We start from the raw sequence: 25,449 nt of genomic DNA on the forward strand, positions 1-25,449 counted from the left end.
CTTTATAGTGATGTCTCTTTATGGTGATGTCTCTTTATAGTGATGTCTCTTTATAGTGATGTCTCTTTATAGTGATGTCTCTTTATGGTGATGTGTCTTTATAGTGATGTCTCTTTATGGTGATGTCTCTTTATAGTGACGTCTCTTTATGGTGATGTCTCTTTATAGTGATTTCTCTTTATGGCGATGTCTCTTTATAGTGATGTCTCTTTATGGCGATGTCTCTATAGTGATGTCTCTTTATGGTGATGTCTCTTTATGGTGACGTCTCTTTAGGGTGGTGTCTCTTTATAGTGATGTCTCTTTAGGGTGGTGTCTCTTTATAGTGATGTCTCTTTATAGTGATGTCTCTTCATGGTGATGTCTCTTTAGGGTGGTGTCTCTTTATGGTGATGTCTCTTTATAGTGATGTCTCTTTATGGTGGTGTCTCTTTATAGTGATGTCTCTTTATGGTGATGTCTCTTTAGGGTGGTGTCTCTTTACAGTGATGTCTCTTTAGGGTGCTGTCTCTTTAGGGTGATGTCTCTTTATAGTGATGTCTCTTTATGGTGATGTCTCTTTAGGGTGGTGTCTCTTTATGGTGATGTCTCTTTAGGGTGGTGTCTCTTTATGGTGATGTCTCTTTAGGGTGGTGTCTCTTTATAGTGATGTCTCTTTAGGGTGGTGTCTCTTTATGGTGGTGTCTCTTTAGGGTGGTGTCTCTTTTGGGTGATGTCTCTTTAGGGTGGTGTCTCTTTATAGTGATGTCTCTTTAGGGTGGTGTCTCTTTAGGGTGGTGTCTCTTTATAGTGATGTCTCTTTAGGGTGGTGTCTCTTTATAGTGATGTCTCTTTATGGTGATGTCTCTTTAGGGTGGTCTCTCTTTATAGTGATGTCTCTTTATGGTGATGGCTCTTTAGGGTGGTGTCTCTTTATAGTGATGTCTCTTTAGTGTGGTGTCTCTTTATAGTGATGTCTCTTTATGGTGATGTCTGTTTATGGTGATGTCTCTTTATGGTGATGTCTCTTTAGGGTGGTGTGTCTTTATGGTGATGTCTCTTTAGGGTGGTGTCTGTTTATATTGATGTCTCTTTAGGGTGGTGTCTCTTTATGGTGATGTCTCTTTAGGGTGGTGTCTCTTTAGGGTGGTGTCTCTTTTGGATGATGTCTCTTTAGGGTGGTGTCTCTTTATAGTGATGTCTCTTTAAGGTGGTGTCTCTTTATGGTGATGTCTCTTTAGGGTGGTGTCTCTTTATAGTGATGTCTCTTTAGGGTGGTGTCTCTTTATAGTGATGTCTCTTTATGGTGATGTCTCTTTAGGGTGGTGTCTCTTTATAGTGATGTCTCTTTAGGGTGGTGTCTCTTTATGGCGATGTGTCTTTATGGTGATGTCTCTTTATAGTGATGTCTCTTTAGGGTGGTGTCTCTTTATGGTGATGTCTCTTTAGGGTGGTGTCTCTTTATAGTGATGTCTCTTTAGGGTGGTGTCTCTTTATAGTGATGTCTCTTTATGGTGATGTCTCTTTAGGGTGGTGTCTCTTTGTGGTGATGTCTGTTTAGGGTGGTGTCTCTTTATAGTGATGTCTCTTTAGGGTGGTGTCTCTTTATGGTGATGTCTCTTTAGGGTGGTGTCTCTTTATAGTGATGTCTCTTTATGGTGGTGTCTCTTTATAGTGATGTCTCTTTATGGTGATGTCTCTTTAGGGTGGTGTCTCTTTACAGTGATGTCTCTTTAGGGTGGTGTCTCTTTAGGGTGATGTCTCTTTATGGTGATGTCTCTTTGGGGTGGTGTCTCTTTACAGTGATGTCTCTTTAGGGTGGTGTCTCTTTAGGGTGATGTCTCTTTATGGTGGTGTCTCTTTATAGTGATGTCTCTTTATGACGATGTTTCTTTATAGTGATGTTTCTTTATGGTGATGTCTCTTTAGGGTGGTGTCTCTTTATGGTGATGTCTCTTTAGGGTGGTGTCTCTTTATGGTGATGTCTCTTTAGGGTGGTGTCTCTTTATAGTGATGTCTCTTTATGGTGATGTCTCTTTAGGGTGGTGTCTCTTTATGGTGATGTCTCTTTAGGGTGGTGTCTCTTTATAGTGATGTCTCTTTAGGGTGATGTCTCTTTATGGTGGTGTCTCTTTATGGTGATGTCTGTTTAGGGTGGTGTCTCTTTATAGTGATGTCTCTTTAGGGTGGTGTCTCTTTATAGTGATATCTCTTTATGGTGATGTCTCTTTAGGGTGGTGTCTCTTTACAGTGATGTCTCTTTAGGGTGGTGTCTCTTTAGGGTGATGTCTCTTTATGGTGGTGTCTCTTTATAGTGATGTCTCTTTATGGCGAAGTTTCTTTATAGTGATGTTTCTTTATGGTGATGTCTCTTTATGGTGGTGTCTCTTTATGGTGATGTCTTTAGGGTGGTGTCTCTTTATAGTGATGTCTCTTTATGGTGACGTCTCTTTAGGGTGGTGTCTCTTTATAGTGATGTCTCTTTAGGGTGGTGTCTCTTTATAGTGATGTCTCTTTATGGTGATGTCTCTTTAGGGTGGTGTCTCTTTATGGTGATGTCTCTTTATAGTGATGTCTCTTTATGGTGATGTCTCTTTAGGGTGGTGTCTCTTTATGGTGATGTCTTTAGGGTGGTGTCTCTTTATAGTGATGTCTCTTTATGGTGACGTCTCTTTATAGTGATGTCTCTTTAGGGTGGTGTCTCTTTATAGTGATGTCTCTTTATAGTGATGTCTCTTTAGGGTGGTGTCTCTTTATAGTGATGTCTCTTTATGGTGATGTCTCTTTATGGTGATGTCTCTTTAGGTTGGTGACCCTTATAGCGATGTCTCTTTATGGTGACGTCTCTTTAGGGTGGTGTCTCTTTATAGTGATGTCTCTTTAGGGTGGTGTCTCTTTATAGTGATGTCTCTTTATAGTGATGTCTCTTTAGGGTGGTGTCTCTTTATGGTGATGTCTCTTTAGGGTGGTGTCTCTTTATGGTGATGTCTCTTTATAGTGATGTCTCTTTATAGTGATGTCTCTTTATGGTGATGTCTCTTTAGGGTGGTGTCTCTTTATGGTGATGTCTTTAGGGTAGTGTCTCTTTATAGTGATGTCTCTTTATGGTGACGTCTCTTTAGGGTGGTGTCTCTTTATAGTGATGTCTCTTTAGGGTGGTGTCTCTTTATAGTGATGTCTCTTTATAGTGATGTCTCTTTAGGGTGGTGTCTCTTTATAGTGATGTCTCTTTATGGTGATGTCTCTTTATAGTGATGTCTCTTTAGGTTGGTGACCCTTATAGTGATGTCTCTTTATGGTGACGTCTCTTTAGGGTGGTGTCTCTTTAGGGTGATGTCTCTTTAGGGTGGTGTCTCTTTCAGCGGGCTTTGCAGCCTTCTTGTAAGATGTGGTGATGTTGCTGTGTAGAAGGACGGTTGTCATGGTGATCGGGTCATGGTGATTTGGTGGGCTGCAGTGAAGAGTTTACCATCTTCTTGTATGAATCTCGTGTCTTGGTGGAGTTCCTCCTGGGAAGCTTTGTTTGGGCGGTGAGATGTAGTGTTCTGGATGGTTCTGAGCATTCCCTCCTCAAAGGGTTCAGTTGCGGGATGGTCGGCGGTGATTTGGACGACTTGAGTCCGTACGTCAGCTCTTCTTCAGGTGAGTCAGCTGCATTAAGAAAGAAGGAAGCTCTCCATCTTACCCATCTTGTGGATTTCTCTGTCTTTGTAACGAGGCCTTTCAGGTGGTCTTTCTGGGTGGGCGCTGGTATGTTCTTTGTTGACTATCCGAAATTCACTGGGTCCATGGTGGTCTCATATGTGCTCAACAGGGTGAGGATCAGAGTTACCGTTTTTTTCCGAAACCGTCAACGGTGTTGAGTGCTCGACTAATGAGGAGCGGAATATCAACATGGACACAGGAGAAAGGACTGTCATGCAGAGCAGTCCAGGCCTGTTTCACGCGTCTCGCACTCATCCGCTGCTGATGTAGAGACGGCGGGCGGGCAGTCTGCAACGAACCGGCAAGAGACGTGGAGAGAATAAAAAAGAAAATGTGCAGCATATTCACAAGCAATGGCCTAAACCTTACAACTGAGGCGAAGAGAAACCAGACCGACTTCCTGGACACCTCGTTAGACCTTAGAAATGGTACATACAGAGCAGACATGAAGCCCAACCATGTACTGCAGTACGTCCACAGAGGAAGCAGCCGTGCACCCTCCATCTGGAAAACACCCCAGAGAGCATAAACAGGAGACTCTCTCTCTTTAATGAAGCACACGCCCCCCAATACCAGGAAGCCTTACAAACATGTGGATCTGATTTCAGACTTAAGCACAACCCACCACCAATTAGTGACAGCCAGTAAGAACAACAACAACGCTGCAGCAGAAGGTGGGACATCAGCTGGTATAAGCCTCCTACAGCGACACCGTGTGGCCTCTGATATTGGAAAACTATTTTTCAAGCTTTTGGATGAGTACTTTCCCCCAGACCACCAACTGAGAAAGATATTCAACAGAAACACAGTCAAAATGAGCTACAGCTGCGGGCAGATGTGCAGCAGGCCAGATGTTCAGCAGGTTATTCATCCCACAACACAAGCATCATGGCCAAGGCACACACCCCCTCACCACAACCCAACACCTCCAACTGCAACTGCCGTGCTAAGACGTCGTGTCCTCTAGAAGGAACATGCCAGACAGAGGGAGTCCTCTACCAGGCATCGGGGACAAGAAAAGACAACCACAATGTGGACCCTTACGTGGGACTAACAGAGGACCCTTTTCAAATGAGGTTTAACGCCCATATGAGTAGCTTCAGACATGAGCATGCAAGACATGCGGCGGCCTTAAGCCGCCACATGTGGTCACTGGTAGAGAAGAACACCAGTTACTGCCTCTCATGGAAAACCCTGGCAAAGACTAGTGCATATTCCCTCGGGGCCAAAAGAGGTGAGCTGTGCTGGGCGGAGAAGCCTTCCAGCATCGCAGACCCGATATGTCCACCGTCAATAATGGGAACGAATGGGCCTTTATTACCCCCCCCCCCATTACATGATACACATGTGACCTTTATTACCCCCCCATTACATGATACACATGTGACCTTTATTACCCCCCATTACATGATACACATGTGACCTTTATTACCCCCCATTACATGATACACATGTGACCTTTATTACCCCCCATTACATGATACACATGTGACCTTTATTACCCCCCATTACATGATACACATGTGACCTTTATTACCCCCCATTACATGATACACATGTGACCTTTATTACCCCCCATTACATGATACACATGTGACCTTTATTACCCCCCCATTACATGATACACATGTGACCTTTATTACCCCCCATTACATGATACACATGTGACCTTTATTACCCCCCATTACATGATACACATGTGACCTTTATTACCCCCCATTACATGATACACATGTGACCTTTATTACCCCCCATTACATGATACACATGTGACCTTTATTACCCCCCATTACATGATACACATGTGACCTTTATTACCCCCCATTACATGATACACATGTGACCTTTATTACCCCCCATTACATGATACACATGTGACCTTTATTACCCCCCATTACATGATACACATGTGACCTTTATTACCCCCCCATTACATGATACACATGTGACCTTTATTACCCCCCATTACATGATACACATGTGACCTTTATTACCCCCCATTACATGATACACATGTGACCTTTATTACCCCCCCCATTACATGATACACATGTGACCTTTATTACCCCCCCCCATTAGGTGATACACATGTGACCTTTATTACCCCCCCATTACATGATACACATGTGACCTTTATTACCCCCCCCATTACATGATACACATGTGACCTTTATTACCCCCCCCCATTACATGATACACATGTGACCTTTATTACCCCCCATTACATGATACACATGTGACCTTTATTACCCCCCATTACATGATACACATGTGACCTTTATTACCCCCCATTACATGATACACATGTGACCTTTATTACCCCCCCCATTACATGATACACATGTGACCTTTATTACCCCCATTACATGATACACATGTGACCTTTATTACCCCCATTACATGATACACATGTGACCTTTATTACCCCCCCCCCATTAGGTGATACACATGTGACCTTTATTACCCCCCATTACATGATACACATGTGACCTTTATTACCCCCCATTACATGATACACATGTGACCTTTATTACCCCCCATTACATGATACACATGTGACCTTTATTACCCCCCATTACATGATACACATGTGACCTTTATTACCCCCCCCATTAGGTGATACACATGTGACCTTTATTACCCCCCATTACATGATACACATGTGACCTTTATTACCCCCATTACATGATACACATGTGATCTTTATTACCCCCATTACATGATACACATGTGATCTTTATTACCCCCATTACATGATACACATGTGACCTTTATTACCCCCCCCATTAGGTGATACACATGTGACCTTTATTACCCCCATTACATGATACACATGTGACCTTTATTACCCCCATTACATGATACACATGTGACCTTTATTACCCCCCCATTACATGATACACATGTGACCTTTATTACCCCCATTACATGATACACATGTGACCTTTATTACCCCCCCATTACATGATACACATGTGACCTTTATTACCCCCCATTACATGATACACATGTGACCTTTATTACCCCCCATTACATGATACACATGTGACCTTTATTACCCCCATTACATCATACACATGTGACCTTTATTACCCCCCCATTACATGATACACATGTGACCTTTATTACCCCCATTACATGATACACATGTGATCTTTATTACCCCCCATTTTTTAATGTGCTTCTTTTTTTTTCTTAAATATGTTTTTTAAACTGCCTGTCCTCCCACCTGCCCCAGCACCACCCCAATATATACCCCACATAAGTCACCTTGTTGTATTTCTAATGCACGCCACTTCAACAGCGCCCTGGCCCCTACATGCTTTTCAAAACAACCCCCCCCCCCGTGGTCAAACTACATATTGTACAACACTCTATACTGCCCCCCCCGTGGTCAAACTACATATTGTACAACACTCTATACTGCCCCCCCGTGGTCAAACTACATATTGTACAACACTGTATACTGCCCCCCCTGTGGTCAAACTATATATTGTACAACACTCTATACTGCCCCCCCCCCCGGTAAAACTACATATTGTACAACACTCTATACTGCCCCCCCGTGGTCAAACTACATATTGTGCAACACTCTATACTGCCCCCCGTGGTCAAACTACATATTGTACAACACTCTATACTGCCCCCCCGTGGTCAAACTACATATTGTACAACACTCTATACTGCCCCCCCCCCGTGGTCAAACTACATATTGTACAACACTCTATACTGCCCCCCCCCGGTAAAACTACATATTGTACAACACTCTATACTGCCCCCCCGTGGTCAAACTACATATTGTACAACACTATACTGCCCCCCCCCCCCCCGTGGTCAAACTACATATTGTACAACACTCTATACTGCCCCCCCGTGGTCAAACTACATATTGTACAACACTCTATACTGCCCCCCCCCTCCCGTGGTCAAACTACATATTGTACAACACTCTATACTGCCCCCCCCCGTTGTCAAACTACATATTATATAACACTCTATACTGCCCCCCCCCGTGGTCAAACTACATATTGTACAACACTCTATACTGCCCCCCCCCCGGTCAAACTACATATTGTACAACAGTCTATACTGCCCCCCCGTGGTCAAACTACATATTATACAACACTCTATACTGCCCCCCGTGGTCAAACTACATATTGTACAACACTATACTGCCCCCCGTGGTCAAACTACATATTGTACAACACTATACTGCCCCCCCCCCCCCGTGGTCAAACTATAAAAAAGCAAGCTTACAGAGGCTTCGAGTGGCTTCTAATGATGCCACGAGAGTACTGCTAAAAAGACCTAGATGGTGTAGTGCAAGTGAAATGTCTGTGGCTGCAGGAGTCGATACCTTTCAGGCTCTTCTGAGAAAGCTCATGTTTAAATTTATTTGCTGGCTCAATGACTGATAATGTAATCATCAAGAGTTTAACTAATATAAGATTCAGGGCCACATGCTACCCATCCCGGCTGTGGGACCCCTGGTATAGCTGCCTTCTTTTAACACACTGACTTGTTCCTGTTGTGTTATTTATTGTGTTTACTCTGTGTATTATCTAGGGTTTGTCTTTTACCTATTTGTCTTTGTCCGTTATGGACCCTGAGTCTGCAATAAAGGTTTTTTAATTGAGTTGAATATATATATATGCATGTATATGTGTGTGTGTGTGTGTGTGTATATATGTATATATATATATATATATAATGAAGCATTACTTGGGAGGACAGAGTGCCACACACAGAGGTGTTGGAGCGGGCAGGCAGCTGCAGTGTGGAGTCTACCCTAAACCACCATCCTCTCGGGTGGCTTGGGCATGTTATTCACATGCCCGGCCAACGACTCCCATGTAAAGTCCTCTACGGCCAACTACGCCTTGGTCAACACACTGCTGGTGGGCAGAAGAAGCGGTTCAAAGACCAAATGAAGACCACGCTGAAAAGATGTCAGATCAGCCCCTCTTCTTTGGAGGAACTTGCCTCCTGCCGCAGCATCTGGTGCTCTCACGTCTCACAGGGAGTGAAGTCTATGGAAAACCAGCGCACACAACACCGTGTAGCAAAGCGTGTGAAGAGGCACGCTCACAAAGCTACCCCTGCCCCCCCCCCAGCACCACTTTTACATGCCCGGTCTGCAAAGCTACCCCTGCCCCCCCCCCCAGCACCACTTTTACATGCCCGGTCTGCAAAGCTACCCCTGCCCCCCCCCAGCACCACTTTTATATGCCCGGTCTGCAAAGCTACCCCTGCCCCCCCCCCAGCACCACTTTTACATGCCCGGTCTGCAAAGCTACCCCTGCCCCCCCCCCCAGCACCACTTTTACATGCCCGGTCTGCAAAGCTACCCCTGCCCCCCCCCAGCACCACTTTTACATGCCCGGTCTGCAAAGCTACCCCTGCCCCCCCCCCCCAGCACCACTTTTACATGCCCGGTCTGCAAAGCTACCCCTGCCCCCCCCCCAGCACCACTTTTACATGCCCGGTCTGCAAAGCTACCCCTGCCCCCCCCCCCAGCACCACTTTTACATGCCCGGTCTGCAAAGCTACCCCTGCCCCCCCCCCCAGCACCACTTTTACATGCCCGGTCTGCAAAGCTACCCCTGCCCCCCCCCCCAGCACCACTTTTACATGCCCGGTCTGCAAAGCTACCCCTGCCCCCCCCCCAGCACCACTTTTACATGCCCGGTCTGCAAAGCTACCCCTGCCCCCCCCCCCAGCACCACTTTTACATGCCCGGTCTGCAAAGCTACCCCTGCCCCCCCCAGCACCACTTTTACATGCCCGGTCTGCAAAGCTACCCCTGCCCCCCCCCCCCCCAGCACCACTTTTACATGCCCGGTCTGCAAAGCTACCCCTGCCCCCCCCCCCCAGCACCACTTTTACATGCCCGGTCTGCAAAGCTACCCCTGCCCCCCCCCAGCACCACTTTTACATGCCCGGTCTGCAAAGCTACCCCTGCCCCCCCCCCAGCACCACTTTTACATGCCCGGTCTGCAAAGCTACCCCTGCCCCCCCCCCAGCACCACTTTTACATGCCCGGTCTGCAAAGCTACCCCTGCCCCCCCCAGCACCACTTTTACATGCCCAGTCTGCAAAGCTACCCCTGCCCCCCCCCCCAGCACCACTTTTCTATGCCCGGTCTGCAAACACAACTGTGCATCCAGGATGGGACTATTCAGCCACCAAAGGGCTCACAAATAGGAGAAGATGGTCATCATCAGATACAATGGACAACCAGCAAGCAAGTGTGTGTGTGTGTGTGTGTGTGTGTGTGTGTGTGTGTGTGTGTGTGAATGGGTGAAGGTGGATGTGTGTGTGTGTGTGTGAATGGGTGAAGGTGAATGGGTGAGTGTGTGTGTGTGTGAATGGGTGAAGGTGAATATGTGTGTGAATGGGTGAATGTGTGTGTGTGTGTGTGTGTGTGTGTGTGTGTGTGAGAGAGAGAGAGAGAGAGAATGGGTGAAGGTGAATGTGTGTGTGTGTGAATGGGTGAAGGTGAATGTGTGTGTGAGAGAGAGAGAGAGAGAATGGGTGAAGGTGAATGTGTGTGTGTGTGAATGGGTGAAGGTGAATGTGTGTGTGTGTGTGTGTGAATGGGTGAAGGTGAATGTGTGTGTGTGTGTGTGTGTGTGTGTGTGTGTGTGTGTGTGTGTGTGTGTGTGTGTGTGTGTGAATGTGTGAAGGTGAATGTGTGTGTGTGGATTGGGTGAAGGTGAATGTGTGTGTGTGAATGTGTGTGTGTGTGAATGGGTGAAGGTGAATGTGTGTTTGTGTGTGTGTGAATGTGTGTGTGTGAATGGGTGAAGGTGATTGGGTGAATGTGTGTGTGTGTGTGTGTGTGTGTGTGTGTGTGAATGTGTGAAGGTGAATGTGTGTGTGTTTGTGAATGGGTGAAGGTGATTGGGTGAAGGTGCATGTGTGTGTGTGTGTGTGTGTGAATGGGTGAAGTTGATTGGGTGAATGTGTGTGTGTGTGTGTGTGTGAATGTGTGAAGGTGAATGTGTGTGTGTGAATGGGTGAAGGGGATTGGGTGAAGGTGAATGTGTGTGTGTGTGTGAATGTGTAAAGGTGAATGTGTGTGTGTGTGTGAATGTGTGAAGGTGAATGTGTGTGTCTGTGTCTGTGTGTGTGTGTGTGTGTGTGTGTGTGTGAATGGGTGAAGGTGATTGGGTGAAGGTGAATGTGTGTGTGTGTGAATATGTGAAGGTGAGTGTGTGTGTGTGTGTGTGTGTGTGTGTGTGAATGGGTGAAGGTGAATGTGTGTGTGTGTGTGTGTGTGTGTGTGTGTGAATGGGTGAAGGTGAATGTGTGAAGGTGAATGTGTGTGTGTGTGTGTGTGTGTGTGTGAATGTGTGAAGGTGAATGTGTGTGTGTGGATTGGGTGAAGGTGAATGTGTGTGTGTGAATGTGTGTGTGTGTGAATGGGTGAAGGTGAATGTGTGTTTGTGTGTGTGTGAATGTGTGTGTGTGTGAATGGGTGAAGGTGATTGGGTGAATGTGTGTGTGTGTGTGTGAATGTGTGAAGGTGAATGTGTGTGTGTTTGTGAATGGGTGAAGGTGATTGGGTGAAGGTGAATGTGTGTGTGTGTGTGTGTGTGAATGGGTGAAGGTGATTTGGTGAATGTGTGTGTGTGTGTGTGTGTGTGTGTGTGTGTGTGTGTGTGAATGTGTGAAGGTGAATGTGTGTGTGTGAATGGGTGAAGGGGATTGGGTGAAGGTGAATGTGTGTGTGTGTGTGTGAATGTGTAAAGGTGAATGTGTGTGTGTGAATGGGTGAAGGTGATTGGGTGAAGGTGAATGTGTGTGTGTGTGTGTGAATGTGTGTGTGTGTGAATGGGTGAATGTGATTGGGTGAATGTGTGTGTGTGTGTGAATGTGTGAAGGTGAATATGTGTGTGTGTGTGTGTGTGTGTGTGAATGGGTGAAGGTGAATGTGTGTGTGTGTGAATGGGTGAAGGTGAATGTGTGTGTGTGTGTGTGTGTGTGTGTGTGTGTGAATGTGTGAAGGTGAATGTGTGTGTGTGGATTGGGTGAAGGTGAATGTGTGTGTGTGAATGTGTGTGTGTGTGAATGGGTGAAGGTGAATGTGTGTGTGTGTGTTTGTGTGTGTGTGAATGTGTGTGTGTGTGAATGGGTGAAGGTGATTGGGTGAATGTGTGTGTGTGTGTGTGTGTGTGTGTGAATGTGTGAAGGTGAATGTGTGTGTGTTTGTGAATGGGTGAAGGTGATTGGGTGAAGGTGAATGTGTGTGTGTGTGTGAATGGGTGAAGGTCATTGTGTGAATGTGTGTGTGTGAATGTGTGAAGGTGAATGTGTGTGTGTGAATGGGTGAAGGTGATTGGGTGAAGGTGAATGTGTGTGAATGTGTGTGTGTGAATGGGTGAATGTGTGTGCGTGTGTGAATGTGTGAATGTGTGTGTGTGTGTGTGAATGGGTGAAGGTGAATGTGTGTGTGTGTGAATGGGTGAAGGTGAATGTGTGTGTGTGTGAATGTGTGTGTGTGGATGGGTGAAGGTGAATGTGTGTGTGTGTGAATGGGTGAAGATGTGTGTGTGTGAATGGGTGTGAATGTGTGTATGGATGGGTGAAGGTGTGTGTGTGTGTGAATGGGTGAAGATGTGTGTGTGTGAATGGGTGTGAATGTGTGTGTGTGAATGGGTGAATGTGTGTGTGTGTGTGTGTGTGTGTATGTGTGTGTGAATGGGTGTGAATGTGTGTGTGTGTGAATGGGTGTGAATGTGTGTGTGTGTGAATGGGTGAATGTTTGTGTGTGTGTGTGTGTGTGAATGGGTGAATGGGTGAATGGGAGGCATACACTGTGAAGCACCGTGAGTGGTCGGTAGACTAGAAAAGCCGCCGCTGTATAAATGCGAATCATTCGATGTGCGTTATTGGAGTTGTATGTGCTCTCTTTGCTGTGTGTTAGTAACACACGCGATGTATTTGTGTATCTAGTGAAGCTGGAGACACAGAAGTTTGTGGAAGAGGAGCTGAGCAACATCACCATGCCTGACATGAAGGGCAAAGAGGGCCGCTTCCAGTACACAGTCTCAGAGTAAGGCCTCCAGTCTAACCCGGCTTCCCTGAATGTCATGTAGCGCCGAGCCTGTCTTATATCACACCTTTCATTAATCCCGTCTGCTCACGTTTGTTACTGTATTATTATCTGATGTAATATCATACAACTTGGATAGCTGGTCTCATTTTATCTCATCTAATTTGCTCAAATTTAATCTATTCTGATGAAATAAAAAACCCATCTACTTTTATCTGATCTACTTTTATCTAATTTTATCTAAAATAATACATGTAATCTAATCTGGTTTCGTCAAATCTAATGTAATCTAAAATAACTAAGTCTAGTGTAGTCTAACCTAATGTAATCTAACCTAATGTAATCTAATGTGGTGTCATCTAACAATCTAACCTAATGTAATCTAATGTGTTGTAATCTAACAATCTAATCTAACCTAATGTAATCTAATGTAATCTAATGTGATGTAATCTAACAATCTAATCTAAAGTAATCTAATTTTATGTAATCTAATTTTATGTAATCTAATGTGATGTAATCTAACTATCTAATCTAATGTAATCTAATGTGTTGTAATCTAACAATCTAATCTAACCTAATGTAATCTAATGTAATCTAATGTGATGTAATCTAACAATCTAACCTAATGTCATCTAATGTGATGTAATCTAACAATCTAATCTAAAGTAATCTAATTTTATGTAATCTAATGTGATGTAATCTAACTATCTAATCTAATGTAATCTAATGCGATGTTGTGGCAGCCACTAGGGGCTATGCCTCTCACCCAGCAGGGCTGTGAGCTGGGGGCGTGGTTTACGTTGGGGGTTGTGGTTTACATTCCCGGGCTCTCAGGTGCAGGGTTGTTCCTGCTGCAGTTTGGTTTTTGGAGTTGAGGAATAAACATCGAAGTCGCCTTCGTCTCCTGTGTTTTTCCTCATCCTGCCACATTGGTGACCCCGACGTGAACACGTTTGGAGCAGAAGAGGAGTGTGAATCCACTTCGGCCACGCCGCCCCAACTCTCACAGCCGGCCGTTCTCGCCGCGGCTGTGAAGCTCCCAGAGTTCTGGCAGAGCGACCCGGCCTCGTGGTTCCAGCATGTCGAGGCGCTGTTCCACCTGCGTGGAATCTCCGCGGACGACTCCAGATACTATCTGGTCGTCGCTGCGCTGGACCAGCAGTCCACACGCCGGGCCATGCAGCTGTTGCCCCCCCCCCCCCGCAACACGGTAAATACGTCGCCCTCAAACATCTTCTGCTCCGGAGGTACAGCCTATCTACCGCAGAGAGGGCAGATAGAATCCTTTCCCTATCCGGTTTGGGCGACGGGACGGCTGTGGATCTCACGGACAATATGCTGTCGCTGCTAGGCTCGGACGAAGGCGGATTCCTTTTCCCGCACGTTTTCCTGCGCCAGCTCCCGTCTCCTGTGCGCGCGGCTTTGGCTAACTCCCCGTGTCTGGCCGCTGGTGACTGCCGAGGTTTGGCTGAGGAGGCCAATCGGGTCCTGCTGGCTACCAGACGGTTCTCTGTGCAGAGTGTGGCATCGGAGCCTCTGCAGCCGACGTCGGAGGACGCGGACCCGGCAGTGGTGGCTGGAGTGACTGCCCGGAGACGGCGCGGGAGCGGCCTCTGTTTCTTCCACCAGCGGTTCGGCGGCAAGGCGAGGCGCTGCGTCCCTCCGTGCACGTTTGAGGCGGCGGGAAACTCCAGGGCAGCGCTCAGTAGCAGCTGTGGGCGCTGGCGGACGTAGTGAGCTGCTCTTCATTAAGGAAACGATGTCAGGAAGACGGTTTCTGGTGGACTCAGGCTCGCAACAGAGCCTACTCCCTCCTGCTAAGACAGACAGGTCGGCCGAAGGCGGCGGCCCACAGTTGAGTGCAGCTAACGGTTGGTGACTGTTCGCTTCCACGGGCGCCATTCAGTGTCGACGCCTGAACAAATCTGACGGCCGGGCCTACGGTTTTCACGGGGGGGCACGAGCATTAAGGCTGTCAAATTTACATGCTGTATTTGAATATTCTTCGATTGTGATTTTTTAAAATTAATTATTTGCTAAATTAACCTTCGAATGTGCGCTTAGAGTCCTTACTTGTGCTCTGCTCGTTCCTCCCGCTGTTTTCCATTCCCGCGCGCAGACGCTCCAGCAGACCGCGTGAGCTTACTGGCGGCAAGCAGCCCCGTGTGTCACGCGCAACGACCGCCTGAATGGACAAACTCACACACTGACGTCCCGCTCCGGTGTCCCGCTAACCCCGCTCCTCCACAATCACGACATCTAAGCATTTTATTTCATTGATTATTATTATTATTGATTATGTATTTAAATGTGCTATGTGCATTAATTAATTTTAATTTTTACATGATGTTTAAGTACTAATTTTCACATCATCACTGGGTAATTGGCGGGGGGGCACAACTTTCATTTGGGGGGACGAGGTCCGGCCAATGCCCCCCGTAGCGCCGACACTGGCGCCATTTTGAGTGGGACTTTGTAGTCGCCGCCATTACTGTTCCTATTATCGGCGCGGATTTTCTGTGTGCTAATGGTCTGGCACTGCACCTTGCAACCCGTCATTTCCGCTTCCTGCTGGAGGGTCGCTCATTCACGGCTTATGTGGATCATAAACCGCTGACTTTCACCATGTCCAAGGTGACTGAGCCGTGGTCTGCTCGTCAGCAGCGCCACCTAGCGGCCATCTCCGAGTTCACAACGGACATTCACCATGTAGCCGGGAAGTCCAACCCTGTTGCTGATTGTCTGTCGCGTGTGCTTGTGTGTCCTGTGCACCTCGGTGTGGATTTCTCCGCTATGGCTGCCGACCAGCCCAGCGACCCGGACGTCCTTGCCCTTAGGTCAACGCGTACCAGCCTCAAGCTAGAGGACGCTGTGATGCAGGAAGGCAGTCCTGCCCTCCTCTGCGATGTCTCCACCGGCCGTCCCCGCCCCGTTGTTCCAGTGGCCTGGCGCCGTCGAGTTTTCGATTCGATTCACTCCCTCTCGCACCCTGGAGTTCGGGCGTCGGTGAAGTTGGTCGGTTCCAAGTTCGTCTGGCCTGGCCTCCGCAAGGACGTCAAGGGGTGGGCGGCTGCATGTGTAGCGTGCCAGCGCGCTAAGGTCCACCAGCACACTAAGTCGCCCCTCGAACCGTTTCCGATCCCGGCCAGAGGTTTCGACCACGTGCATGTGGACCTGGTGGGCCCTCTACCTTCTTCACAGGGTTTTACGCACCTGCTCACAATGGTAGATCGGACCACCAGGTGGCCAGAGGCTGTCCCTCTATCCTCCACAACATCCTCGGATGTTGCACGCGCGTTTCTTTCCTCCTGGGTCGCCCATTTCAGCACTCCGTCAGCTATCACCTCAGACAGGGGCCCCCAGTTCGTGTCAGAGCTCTGGTCGGCACTTGCGCGATCCTTGGGTGTGCAGGTACACCGCACTACCGCGTATCACCCTCAGGCTAACGGGTTGTGTGAACGTTTTCACCGGTCGCTCAAGGCGGCGCTGTGCGCTGCGCTCTCGGATGGTAACTGGATGGACCGTTTACCTTGGGTTATGCTCGGGTTGCGTTCGGCTCCTAAGGAGGACCTCGACGCTTAGCTGGTGTGGCCGACACTGGGGGCTGTGCCTCTCACCCAGCAGGGCTGTGAGCTGGGGGCGTGGTTTACCTTCCCGGGCTCACTGGTGCAGGGTTGTTCCTGTTGCAGTTTGGTTTTGGAGCTGAGGAATAAAGTTCAAACTCGCCTTCGTCTCCTGTGTTTTTCCTCATCCTGCCACAATGTAATCTAACAATCTAATCTAATCTAGTCTAATGTAATCTAATCTAATCAAACATAAGCTAATGTAATGTAATCTAACCTAAACTAATTCATTCCCCCTTCTCTCCTCCTGGCAGTGTGAAGATAATGGAGCTGGACCTGAATCATTCTGACCTGCGGTTCCAGCCAGATCTGGGTCTGTTGTTTGACGTCCAGAACTCATCCATCAGTCTGAACTTCCACAGAAAGATCCTCTACTGGTTCTTGTTAGTTCACTTCCATGGAGCTTTCTCATGACCCCTGACCTTTGTCTGATCCCATTAGAGGTTCAGTTCCTACTAGGCTCACCTACACCTAACATGTACACACTACTGCTAAAGTGTTGAGTCAAGTTAAGTCAAGTTTATTTGTATAGCCCAGATTCACAAGGTAGTCCTGAAGGGCTGTAGAATCAGTACAATATACAACATGTGACACCTTCTATCCTTGAACCTGAATGAGGAAAAACTCCACAAGAAAAACCTAATCAGGGAAAAAAAAAAATATATATATATACTGGAGAAACCTCAGGAAGACCAACAGAGGAGGGATCCCTCTTCCAGGATGGACAGACATGCAACGGAATCAGAATCAAGTTCATCGACCATGTAAATTCGCATGTACAGGGAATGTGACTCCGGTTTCATGTCTCTCAGTGTACCTTACATAGAATAATAACACGATAACACAACAATCTTCACGTTTATACACAAGGACTGACTTACACGGAAGAAATAAGGGGCGATAAAGTGCAATGGTGCAGAGAATATATAAAAATATATACGTACAAAGGAAAGAGCCGCTAACCCTGGCAGTGTTGGTAATATTTAGGGGTCCAAGCAGCGACAGCAGCGGAACCCTATTGTTTTTTTCTTCTAAGGATTATTATTATTATCATCATTATTATTATTATCATCATCGTTATTGTTATCATCGTCATTATTATTATCATCATCATTATTATCATCATTACTATTATTATCATCATCATCATCCTTATTACTATTATCATTATTATTATCATCGTCATTATTATTATCATCATCATTATTATCATCGTTATCATCATCATCATCATCATTATCATCCTTATTAATATTATCATCATCATTATTATTATCATCATCCTTATTACTATTATCATTATTATCATCATCGTCATTATTATTATCATCATCATCGTTATTATTATCATCGTCATTATTATTATCATCATCCTTATTATCATTATTATTATTATCATCATTACTATTATTATCATCATCATCATCATTATTATTATTATCATCATTACTATTATCATCATCACTGTTATTATTATTATCATCATCATTATTATTATTATTATTGTTATTGTTGTTGTTTCCGCAAAATGCTCCAATAAGCACGTTTACGTTTTGGGTCATATCTCGGGCTCTGTATGGAATTTTTGAGAAATTGTTTTTTCTTCTAATTCCTCGGAAGCCCCTGAATCTACGCCAATTCCTGCCTGCCAAATCTTCCCGCTATTTTCAAAAAACCGAAAGTGAAAGTAAAATGAGCTAGCCGGAGGCTGCTCATCCGATTCGCATGACATTTGGTGTACGTCATCTCCAAAGGACGCTGATAGAAAGTTGTGGAAAGAATGTTGATATGTCATTCCATTTCCAAGTTACATGTCAATCAAAATTTAAAGTGTGGTCCATAGTGGTTCAATTGCCTATATCTAGTGACGTGATTGTCCAAAATTAACGAAACTTGTCACGTACAATCATCACAACATTCTTTGGAAGCATGCTAACATTTTGTGCAATGTTGTCCATAGGGGGCGCTACAAATGACACATGTCAATATCTCAAAAACCGCTATGGCCAAAAATCTGAAATTTGGTATACTTATTCTTTGTGGCACATAGAAGCCATGTACCAAATATGAAACTGATCGGACACATGGGGGCGCTACAATAAGCAGCTTCAATACTGCTTGGACCCGCTTGTGGCTATATTGAGTAAGTTTCTAACAGTAGTGTGAAATGACCTGTGTGTGTGACAGTTATGATACAGGAGCTATCAACGCCTCAGCCGAAGGCGTCAACATCAACACAGCTCTGCATCTGGGCCGAGATAAACAGGGCCGACTAAAGATCAGCAATGTCAGCTGTGATGCGAAGATCACCAAGATGAGGGCCAAGTTCAGCGGCACGCTGGGGTGAGTTTCAACTGCTGGTGAGGCTCGTTCAGGAGTCAAAAATGGGGTTAGGTCCACTGTTAGGATTTGGGTAAGGTCTGGGGTCTGGGTCTAGCTTTAAGTCAGTGGGTAGATGGCCTTACATGAAGTGGGGACTACATAACGGCTGTCTATCAGAAGAAGGATGGAATTCGAGCACTCCATCAGTAGGTGGTAATGAAGCTGAAGATGATGATTAATGATGATGATTTTGACGTGTCTCCAGGAGGGTTTATGACTTCCTTGGAACCTTCTTGACGACAGGGATGCGCTTCCTCCTTAACCAGCAGGTCAGTTAGAGATCACTCCCGACACACTTCTGAAGCAAATTAAACATTGACACTGCATACGATGAACAAATATTTAACCAAATGGAAATTTGTAGATATTTCACTATTAATCACTCAACATTTTGAATTCATGTGCATTTTCATCATGTTTTTCAATTCCTCGTGAATCTGTTCATTTTTGTTTCCTATACTCTTCTTAAACACAAGTGGGAATGTTGTGATTTAAATGATGAATGAGGAAAGTCAGAGAGTGGTGATGAATCCTGAAGATGGCTATGGTTGTTAAATCACCAAATTTATTTATTTACTTTTAATTTCTTGAGTCACTTTGCAAGTCAGGTCTCAAATTTTTAATCCATCTTTATCACTCTGACTTTAAAGTTACAAACACATCTTTTTTTATCATGTACTTGTTACTTACACCCTATATGTATATATATAAGCCTCTGTCTGTTTCAACTCTCTCTTCAATAGATCTGTCTGTGTTTCTGTCTGTCTGCAGATCTGTCCTGCCCTGGACCAAGCTGCACTGGTCCATATTAATTCCATGTTGGAGACCATTCCAGGTAACCTATGCAACTTCTATTTTAGTGGACTTTAGCTAACATTAGTGTTCGTGTTAGTGCCAGTTTTAGTGTTAGTGCTAGTGTTAGTGTTAGTGCTAGTGCAGTGTTAGTGTTAGTGTTAGAGTTAGTGTTAGTGCTAGTGCAGTGTTAGTGTTAGTGTTAGTGCTAGTATTACTGTTAGTCTTAGTGCTAGTGTTAGTGTTAGTGCTAGTGCTAGTGTTAGTGCTAGTGCTAGTGCAGTGTTATTGTTACTGTTAGTGTTAGTGCTAGTATTACTGTTAGTCTTAGTGCTAGTGTTAGTGTTAGTGCTAGTATCACTGTTAGTTTTAGTGCTAGTGTTAGTGTTAGTGCTAGTGCAGTGTTATTGTTAGTGTTAGTGCTAGTATTACTGTTAGTTTTAGTGCTAGTGTTAGCGTTAGTGCTAGTGCAGTGTTATTGTTAGTGTTAGTGTTAGTGCTAGTGCAGTGTTAGTGCTAGTGTTAGTGTTAGTGCTAGTATCACTGTTAGTTTTAGTGCTAGTGTTAGTGTTAGTGCTAGTGCAGTGTTATTGTTAGTGTTAGTGTTAGTGCTAGTGCAGTGTTATTGTTAGTGTTAGTCTTAGTGCTAGTATTACTGTTAGTTTTAGTGCTAGTGTTAGTGTTAGTGCTAGTGCAGTGTTATTGTTAGTGTTAGTGTTGGTGCTAGTATTACTGTTAGTTTTAGTGTTATTGTTAGTGTTAGTGTTAGTGCGGTGTTAGTGCTAGTGCAGTGTTAGTGCTAGTGTTAGTGTTAGTGCTAGTGTTAGTGTTAGTTTTAGTGCTAGTGTTAGTGTTAGTGCTAGTGCAGTGTTAGTGCTAGTGTTAGTGTTAGTGCTAGTATTACTGTTAGTTTTAGTGCTAGTGTTAGTGTTAGTGCTAGTGCAGTGTTATTGTTAGTGTTAGTGTTAGTGTTAGTGCTAGTGCTAGTGTTAGTGTTAGTGCTAGTGTTAGTGTTAGTGTTAGTGCTAGTGCTAGTGTTAGTGTTAGTGCTAGTGCAGTGTTAGTGTTAATGTTAGTGTTAGTGCTAGTATTACTGTTAGTCTTAGTGCTAGTGTTAGTGTTAGTGCTAGTATCACTGTTAGTTTTAGTGCTAGTGTTAGTGTTAGTGCTAGTGCAGTGTTATTGTTAGTGTTAGTGTTAGTGCTAGTATTACTGTTAGTTTTAGTGCTAGTGTTAGCGTTAGTGCTAGTGCAGTGTTATTGTTAGTGTTAGTGCTAGTGCAGTGTTAGTGCTAGTGTTAGTGTTAGTGCTAGTATCACTGTTAGTTTTAGTGCTAGTGTTAGTGCTAGTGCAGTGTTATTGTTAGTGTTAGTGCAGTGTTATTGTTAGTGTTAGTCTTAGTGCTAGTATTACTGTTAGTTTTAGTGCTAGTGTTAGTGTTAGTGTTAGTGCAGTGTTATTGTTAGTGTTAGTGTTGGTGCTAGTATTACTGTTAGTTTTAGTGTTATTGTTAGTGTTAGTGTTAGTGCAGTGTTAGTGCTAGTGCAGTGTTAGTGCTAGTGTTAGTGTTAGTGCTAGTGTTAGTGTTAGTTTTAGTGCTAGTGTTAGTGTTAGTGCTAGTGCAGTGTTAGTGCTAGTGTTAGTGTTAGTGCTAGTATTACTGTTAGTTTTAGTGCTAGTGTTAGTGTTAGTGCTAGTGCAGTGTTATTGTTAGTGTTAGTGCTAGTGTTAGTGTTAGTGTTAGTGCTAGTGTTAGTGTTAGTGCTAGTGCTAGTGTTAGTGTTAGTGCTAGTGCAGTGTTAGTGTTAATGTTAGTGTTAGTGCTAGTGCAGTGTTATTGTTACTGTTAGTGTTAGTGCTAGTATTACTGTTAGTCTTAGTGCTAGTGTTAGTATTAGTGCTAGTATTACTGTTAGTTTTAGTGCTAGTGTTAGTGTTAGTGCTAGTGCAGTGTTATTGTTAGTGTTAGTGTTAGTGCTAGTGCAGTGTTATTGTTAGTGTTAGTCTTAGTGCTAGTATTATTGTTAGTTTTAGTGCTAGTGTTAGTGTTAGTGCTAGTGCAGTGTTATTGTTAGTGTTGGTGCTAGTATTACTGTTAGTTTTAGTGTTATTGTTAGTGTTAGTGTTAGTGCAGTGTTAGTGCTAGTGCAGTGTTAGTGCTAGTGTTAGTGTTAGTGCTAGTGTTAGTGTTAGTTTTAGTGCTAGTGTTAGTGTTAGTGCTAGTGCAGTGTTACTGCTAGTGTTAGTGTTAGTGCTAGTATTACTGTTAGTTTTAGTGCTAGTGTTAGTGTTAGTGCTAGTGCAGTGTTAGTGTTAGTGTTAGTGTTAGTGCAGTGTTAGTGCTAGTGTTAGTGTTAGCGCTAGTGCAGTGTTAGTGCTAGTGTTAGTGTTAGTTTTAGTGCTAGTGTTAGTGCTAGTGCAGTGTTATTGTTAGTGTTAGTGTTAGTGCCAGTGTTGGTGCTAGTGTTAGTGTTAGTTTTAGTGCTAGTGTCAGTGTTAGTGCCGGTGTTAGTGTTTGTGTTAGTATTAGTGCTAGTGTTAGCTTTAGTGCTAGTGCTAGTATTAGTGTTAGTGCTAGTGTTAGTATTAGTACTTGTATTAGTGTTAGTTTTAGTGCTATTGCTAGTATTAGTGTTATTGCCGGTGTTAGTGTTAGTGCTAATGTCAGTTTTAGTGTTAGTGTTAGTGTTAGTGCTAGTGCAGTGTTATTGTTAGTGTTAGTGTTGGTGCTAGTATTACTGTTAGTTTTACTGCTAGTGTTAGTGTTAGTTCTAGTGCAGTGTTAGTGCTAGTGTTAGTGTTAGTGCTAGTGTTAGTGTTAGTTTTAGTGCTAGTGTTAGTGTTAGTGCTAGTGCAGTGTTATTGTTAGTGTTAGTGTTAGTGCAGTGTTAGTGCTAGTGTTAGTGTTAGTGCAGTGTTAGTGCTAGTGTTAGTGTTAGTGCAGTGTTAGTTTTAGTGCTAGTGTTAGTGCTAGTGCAGTGTTATTGTTAGTGTTACTGTTAGTGTTAGTGCCAATGTTGGTGCTAGTGTTACTGTTAGTGTTAGTGCCAGTGTTGGTGCTAGTGTTAGTTTTAGTGCTAGTGCTAGTATTAGTGTTAGTGCTAGTGTTAGTATTAGTACTTGTTTTAGTGTTAGTTTTAGTGCTATTGCTAGTATTAGTGTTAGTGCCGGTGTTAGTGTTAGGGCTAGTACTAGTGCTTGTGTCAGTTTTAGTGTTAGTGCTAGTGTTAGTGCAGTGTTATTGTTAGTGTTACTGCCAATGTTAATGTTAGTGTTAGTGCCAGTTTTAGTCTTAGTGCTAGTGTTAGTGTTAGTGCTAGTATTACTGTTAGTTTTAGTGCTAGTGTTAGTGTTAGTGCTAGTGCAATGTTATTGTTAGTGTTAGTGCCAGTGTTAGTGTTAGTGCCAGTGTTGGTGCTAGTGTTAGTGTTAGTTTTAGTGCTAGTGTCAGTGTTAGTGCCGGTGTTAGTGTTTGTGTTAGTGCAGTGTTATTGTTAGTGTTAGTGCTTGTATTACTGTTAGTTTTAGTGTTAGTGTTAGTGCTAGTATTACTGTTAGTTTTAGTGCTAGTGTTAGTGTTAGTGCTAGTGCAGTGTTATTGTTAATGTTAGTGCCAGTGTCGGTGCTAGTGTTAGTGTTAGTTTTAGTGCTAGTGTCAGTGTTAGTGCCGGTGTTAGTGTTTGTGTTAGTATTAGTGCTAGTGTTAGTTTTAGTGCTAGTGCTAGTATTAGTGTTAGTGCTAGTGCTAGTGTTAGTGTTAGTACTTGTATTAGTGTTAGTTTTAGTGCTATTGCTAGTATTAGTGTCAGTGCCGGTGTTAGTGTTAGTGCTAGTGCTAGTGCTAGTGCTAGTGCTAGTGTCAGTTTTAGTGTTAGTGCTAGTGTTAGTGCAGTGTTATTGTTAGTGTTACTGCCAATGTTAATGTTAGTGTTAATGCTAGTGCTAGTGTTAGTGTTAGTGCTGGTGTTAGTGCTAGTGTTAGTGCTAGTGTCAGTGTCAGTTTTAGTGTTAGTGTTAGTGCAGTGTTATTGTTAGTGTTACTGCCAATGTTAGTGTTAGTGTTAATGCTAGTGCTAGTGTTAGTGCTAGTGTTAGTGCCGGTGTTAGTGTTAGTGTTAGTGCTAGTGCTAGTGTTATTGTTAGTGCTACTGTTAGTGTTAGTGCTAGTGCTAACGTTAGTGCCAGTGTCAGTGTGTTAGCGCTAGTGTTAGTCTTAGTACTAGTGCTAATGTTAGTGCCAGTGTCAGTGTGTTAGTGTTACTGCTAGTGCCAGTTAGTGCTAGTGTTCATGTTAGTGCTAGTGTTAGCGTTAGTGCCAGTGCTAGTGTTAGTGTTAGTGCTAGTGCTAGTGTTAGTGCCAGTGTTAGTGCTAGTGCCAGTATTAGTGTTAGCGTTAAGCATTAGTGCTAGTGCTAGCATTAGTACCTGTGTTAGTGTTAGTGCTAGTGTTCATGTTAGTGCTAGTGCTGGCGTTAGTGCCAGTGTTAGTATTAGTGTTAGTGCTAGTTCTAGTGCCAGTGTTAGTGCTAGTGCTAGCGTTAGTGCCAGTGTTAGTGTTAGTGCTAGTGTTCATGTTAGTGCTAGTGCTAGCGTTAGTGCCAGTGTTAGTGTTAGTGCTAGTGTTAGTGTTAGTGCCAGTGTTAGTGTTAGTGCTAGTGCTAGCGTTAGTGCTAGTGTTAGTGTTAGTGCTAGTATTACTGTTAGTTTTAGTGCTAGTGTTAGTGCTAGTGCAGTGTTATTGTTAGTGTTAGTGTTAGTGCCAGTGTTGGTGCTAGTGTTAGTGTTAGTTTTAGTGCTAGTGTCAGTGTTAGTGCCGGTGTTAGTGTTTGTGTTAGTATTAGTGCTAGTGTTAGTTTTAGTGCTAGTGCTAGTATTAGTGTTTGTGCTAGTGCTAGGGTTAGTATTAGTACTTGTATTAGTGTTAGTTTTAGTGCTATTGCTAGTATTAGTGTTAGTGCCGGTGTTAGTGTTAGTGCTAGTGCTATTGTCAGTTTTAGTGTTAGTGCTAGTGTTAGTGCAGTGTTATTGTTAGTGTTACTGCCAATGTTAATGTTAGTGTTAGTGCCAGTTTTAGTCTTAGTGCTAGTGTTAGTGTTAGTGCTAGTATTACTGTTAGTTTTAGTGCTAGTGTTAGTGCTAGTGCAGTGTTATTGTTAGTGTTAGTGCCAGTGTTAGTGTTAGTGCCAGTGTTGGTGCTAGTGTTAGTGTTAGTTTTAGTGCTAGTGTTAGTGTTAGTGCTAGTGCTAGTGTTAGTGCCAGTGTTAGTGCTAGTGCCAGTATTAGTGTTAGCGTTAAGCATTAGTGCTAGTGCTAGCATTAGTACCTGTGCTAGTGTTAGTGCTAGTGTTCATGTTAGTGCTAGTGCTGGCGTTAGTGCCAGTGTTAGTGTTAGTGTTAGTGCTAGTATTACTGTTAGTTTTAGTGTTATTGTTAGTGTTAGTGTTAGTGCAGTGTTAGTGCTAGTGCAGTGTTAGTGCTAGTGTTAGTGTTAGTGCTAGTGTTAGTGTTAGTTTTAGTGCTAGTGTTAGTGTTAGTGCTAGTGCAGTGTTAGTGCTAGTGTTAGTGTTAGTGCTAGTATTACTGTTAGTTTTAGTGCTAGTGTTAGTGTTAGTGCTAGTGCAGTGTTATTGTTAGTGTTAGTGCTAGTGTTAGTGTTAGTGTTAGTGCTAGTGTTAGTGTTAGTGCTAGTGCTAGTGTTAGTGTTAGTGCTAGTGCAGTGTTAGTGTTAATGTTAGTGTTAGTGCTAGTGCAGTGTTATTGTTACTGTTAGTGTTAGTGCTAGTATTACTGTTAGTCTTAGTGCTAGTGTTAGTATTAGTGCTAGTATTACTGTTAGTTTTAGTGCTAGTGTTAGTGTTAGTGCTAGTGCAGTGTTATTGTTAGTGTTAGTGTTAGTGCTAGTGCAGTGTT

General features: G+C 44.1%; 1 protein-coding gene across 1 annotated transcript in view; it reads left to right on the forward strand.

Annotated features, from left to right (window-relative positions):
* Positions 1-25,449, forward strand: part of pltp (phospholipid transfer protein) — a 188,980-nt gene that overhangs the window by 92,628 nt on the left and 70,903 nt on the right. Inside the window, exons 3-7 of the mRNA XM_056274220.1 lie at positions 12,643-12,742; positions 16,620-16,748; positions 18,553-18,708; positions 18,953-19,016; positions 19,519-19,582. Coding sequence (XP_056130195.1) covers positions 12,643-12,742; positions 16,620-16,748; positions 18,553-18,708; positions 18,953-19,016; positions 19,519-19,582 — 513 coding nt within the window. The remainder of the gene's footprint in view (positions 1-12,642; positions 12,743-16,619; positions 16,749-18,552; positions 18,709-18,952; positions 19,017-19,518; positions 19,583-25,449) is intronic.

This window comes from Lampris incognitus, chromosome 2, assembly GCF_029633865.1.
Source record: "Lampris incognitus isolate fLamInc1 chromosome 2, fLamInc1.hap2, whole genome shotgun sequence".
NCBI lineage: Eukaryota > Metazoa > Chordata > Actinopteri > Lampriformes > Lampridae > Lampris > Lampris incognitus.